Here is a 4498-nt window from a genome sequence, read left to right as displayed (position 1 = left end):
GTCTGGCTCAGGTCAGTCTTCTGGCTTTGAGCAACATGGGTCTGGATTCAGTCAGTCTTCTAGCTATGGCCAACACAGGTCTGGCTCAAGTAGATCTTCTAGCCGTAGCCGACATGGGTCTGGCTCAGGTCAGTGTTCTAGTTATGAACAATATGGGTCTGGACCATGCCATTCATCTAGCTCTGAGCAGTGTGGTTCTAGATTTGGTCAGTGTTCTAGCTCTGAGCAATATGGATATGGCTCATGTCACCCATCTACCTCTGGACAATGTGGTTCTGGATCTGGTCAGTATTCTGGCTCTGAACAGTACAGATCTGGTTCATGTCACTCACCTAGCTCTGGGCAATGTGGTTCTGAATCTGGTCAGTGTTCTAGCTATGAGCAACATGAAACACAAGGGAGATGTAGGTCAAGTTCAAGTGGAACTCATAGTGAGTACAGTAGACCCAAAATGTGCTCAACTCCTAATCAATCAAGAAGCAATAGCCAGGAATGGTCAGAGTGTGGCCAAAAAGAAAGAGGTAGGAATTATGGCCTATCAGGTAGTGGGCCTGATGGATATGAGAGTATTCATGGACAATCAAGAACATGTAGGCAACAAAGCCAAGGATGGAGCCAAGGTCAATGGGAATCTGACTGTATCCATTCAAATTGTAATGAAGGGCAATCAAGACGCAGTTATAGACAAGTAGAAAGCTCCTCAAGTTGTGGCTCTGGACAATTTACACCCTTCTATGGACAGTCTAGATCCAACACTACGAATACATTGTTAATTTGCAAGGAGGGTAATCGACAAGGTGACTATTGTTATAAGAGAGGAGGAGATAATTGTGCAAGGGGAAGTACCGGCCCCAGTTCCCAGTTCCCTAGCAGCATGCCACTCTATGAATACATCCAAGAGCAGAGGTGCCAATTCTAGGGATGAATAATAAACAGAAGTGAAATTAATTCAAGTAGCCATTTAAGAACTGCAAAACTGTTACAGATAAGCAATTCATTATAAAACTGCTTTTAAAAGTGGGTATATCTATTTCTTCTTCTAAACATGTACTCTATTCCTTGTTATTAATCCCTCAGAAGAATGTAGGGTATGTGGCACTTGGTTAGGAAACACTGAGTTGAACAAATTATGTGCAGGAGTCACTTTGAAAGAATAATACAAAGCATATGAGAAGCATGAGGTTTAGTTGAGGTATCTTTTTGAGAGCTCATTGCTAAAGCTTTCATCTTAAGTCTACAGAACAAAGTATTAGAAATGCATTACCAGTTCTGGGTCCAAAGCCTCTCTTATAGCAACATGGACCATAATTGTGGTATCCCCCACATTGGACAGTGACAGAATGGGGAATATTCTAAAAGCAAAAATGCAGTGTTGATTGTTTCCTTACCAAAACCATCAAGACCCTATTCTTGGGTAAATCTTTAGTCAGTAAGTTAACAAGTGGCATTTAAAAAGTGGCCCCAGGGGGCGCCTGGGTGGCTCAGTTGGTTAAGCGACTGCCTTCAGCTCAGGTCATGATCCTGGAGTCCCGGGATCGAGTCCCATATCGGGCTCCTTGCTCAGCAGGGGGTCTGCTTCTCCCTCTGACCCTCCCCCCTCTCATGTGCTCTCTCTCTCTCATTCTCTCTCTCAAATAAATAAATAAAATCTTAAAAAAAAAAAAATGGCCCCAGGAGCTTCTCCCTTGCCAGTGAGGAAGAGCATTCTTTCTTAAAGAGCAGGGATGGACCCTTCAGGATTAAAGGATCCAAATGTGGACTCTAACTTGGTTTCAGCAAGAAAGTTCTTGCCCTCTGCTCCTAAGAATTTGCCCCAGGTTAAAAAAGGAAGAGCAAATGGTGAGCGCTGTGAATTGTGCAAGACTGTTGAATCACAGACCTGTACCTCTGAAACAAATAATACAATATATGTTAAAAAAAAAAAAAGAAGAAGAAGAAGAAGAAGATAGCAGGAGGGGAAAAATGAAGGGGGCGAAATCGGAGGGGGAGACGAACCATGAGAGACGATGGACTCTGAAAAACAAACTGAGGGTTCTATAGGGGAGGGGAGTGGGAGGATGCATTAGCCTGATTATGGGTATTAAAGAGGGCACGTTCTGCATGGAGCACTGGGTGTTACACACAAACAATGAATCATGGAACACTACATCAAAAACTAATGATATAAAGTATGGTGATTAACATAACAATAAAAAATTTTTTAAAAACTAATGATGTTATGTATGGTGATTAACATAACAATAAAAAATTTTTTTTAAAGGAAGAGCAATAGCATGAAAATACAATGTCTCCAATCTACTTTGGTCTTTCCACATAGGAAAATATCATTTGTGCCCAGATGGAAAGGAAGACTATCTGCCACTGCTATATAGTTCATTGGTTTTACTATAATATATTTGTTTCAAGTCTTTGGATCTAAATAACTGGATTGCATTAAAATTGATAATAAATAATGGTGATCAAATACTGAGGTCTGTGTCATCTCTGCTTCATTTCATTCTCACACATAGGTGGTCAGACTAGAAACAAACTCAGAAAGCTTTTCTCCAAGATCCTATCCTTCACAAACAACCCAGAATATATAAAGAATTTTAAAATTTAAGGATAAGACAAACAACTCAATTTAAGAATGAGCAGAAGATCTGAATGAACACTTCACCAAAAAAAGATGTACAGATGGCCAACAGGCACATGAAAAGATGCATGATGTCATTAGTCATCAAAGAAATGCAAGTTAAAACATACTGAGATACTACTACACACCATTAGAATGGCCAAAAGTAAAAACACCAGCAACACCAGGTGTAGATATAACAAGTGGAAAAATAAAATGACATAGTCACTTTGGAAAATAGTGTGGCAAGGTCTTATAAGGTTAAATATATCTGACTATATTACCCAGCAATTCTGCTCCTAGGTGGGATGAAAACATATGTCCACATGAAGATTTTTACATTTTTACATGAATGTTCATAGCAGCCTTAATAAGAGCCTGAAACTAGAAACAACCCAAAAGCAACCAATGAATAGATAAACAAACGGTGGTGCAACGATACAATGAAACACTATTTAGGAAGGAAAAAAGAATTAACTATTGATATACATGATGGACAAACCTCAAAAACATTATACTGATCAAAAGAAGCCAGACACAAAAGAGTACATACGATATGATTCCATTTACATGAGACTTACTAAAGATAAAAACAGGATTAGTGGTTAACTAGGAATGGGGGTAGAACTTATGATTTATGAATAGGCTAGAAAGAGGAACACAAGGGAGCACAAGAGTGATGGAATTGTTCTACAGATGCACTTTATCATATGAAAGCTATATCTCAATAAAGTTGATTTTGTTTAAAGTCTTCACAAGGCTTTTTGTGAAACATGACACACTAATTCCAATTTTTTTTTTATATAGAAGAAAAAAGAATTAAAAATGACCTGGGTTGGCTCAGTTGGTTAAGCATCTGCTTTTGGCTCAGGTCATGATCCCAGAGTCCTGGGATCGAGCCCTGCATCAGGATCCTTGCTCAGCGGGGAGCCTGCTTCTCCCTCTCCCTCTGCCTGCCGCTCCCCCTGCTTGTGCTCTCTTGCTTTCTGTCAAATAAATAAATAAAATCTTTTTTTTTAAATGACCAGGACAATTTTTAAATAAGGAAGAGGAAAGTCATCAGATATAAAAGATATTACAAAGTTATATTATTTAGGGCAGTATGTAATTGTTGTAAGAACAGACACATAGAGCAGTGGAATATCCAGAAACAGACCCATACACACCTCACATATAACAGTAATGACTCCGCATCTTGGTGGGAAAGGACAAACCTTTCAATAAATAGTGCCACCATCATTGGTTTTCCATGTAAAAAAAATTATACCTCCATTTCATATGCCATACACAAAATCAATTCCAAGTGAATTAAAGACCTAAAGTGTGATAAGCCAAACATTTTTATATGTTAAAGAAAAATACAGGACAATATCTTTATGACTTCAAAGTAGACTGAAGTCTTGAACAAGAAATATAAAAACCACAAAGAAAAAATTCATGAATTTTACTACAATTAAATTCTAAATGTCTGTAAATCAAAAGACACTCTCAAAATATAAAAAAGATAAGACACAGACTAGGGTAAAACTTTTGCAATGCCTGTAGACAACTGACTAATAGCCAGATTGTACAAAGAACTTACAAATATCAAATAAGGAAAAAACAGCCAAACTTATAAAAAGAAAATTCTCCAAAATAGAAATCTGAATGGCCAAGTGGCATTTTTAAAATGATTCTCAGGGGAACAGAAAATTAAAACACAATGAAATACCATTTCATAACCATCAGATTAGAAAAAACTAAATTCTGACCATATCCAGTTTTGGGGATGACATGGAGCAATAAGGTCCAAACTGGTAACCACTTAGGAAGCAATCTGACAACCACACAAGAGTCACCAAAATGTTACAAACAACTTAAAAGCTCAACAGAAGAACAGAGTAA

At 38.1% G+C, this 4498-nt stretch overlaps 1 protein-coding gene across 1 annotated transcript in view; it reads left to right on the top strand.

The window, feature by feature from the left end:
* Positions 1-1538, top strand: part of LOC110578462 (hornerin-like) — a 60021-nt gene extending 58483 nt beyond the window's left edge. The window contains exon 9 of the mRNA XM_044914349.1: positions 1-1538. This exon is cut by the window's left edge and continues 2654 nt beyond it. Coding sequence (XP_044770284.1) covers positions 1-919 — 919 coding nt within the window. The 3' untranslated portion in view covers positions 920-1538.
* The last annotated feature ends 2960 nt before the right edge of the window (positions 1539-4498 follow it).

The sequence above is a fragment of the Neomonachus schauinslandi genome, chromosome 4, assembly GCF_002201575.2.
Source record: "Neomonachus schauinslandi chromosome 4, ASM220157v2, whole genome shotgun sequence".
NCBI classification, from domain to species: domain Eukaryota; kingdom Metazoa; phylum Chordata; class Mammalia; order Carnivora; family Phocidae; genus Neomonachus; species Neomonachus schauinslandi.
The sequence above is the reverse complement of the archived record's forward strand: the minus strand, read 5'-3'. Positions and strand labels throughout refer to the sequence as shown.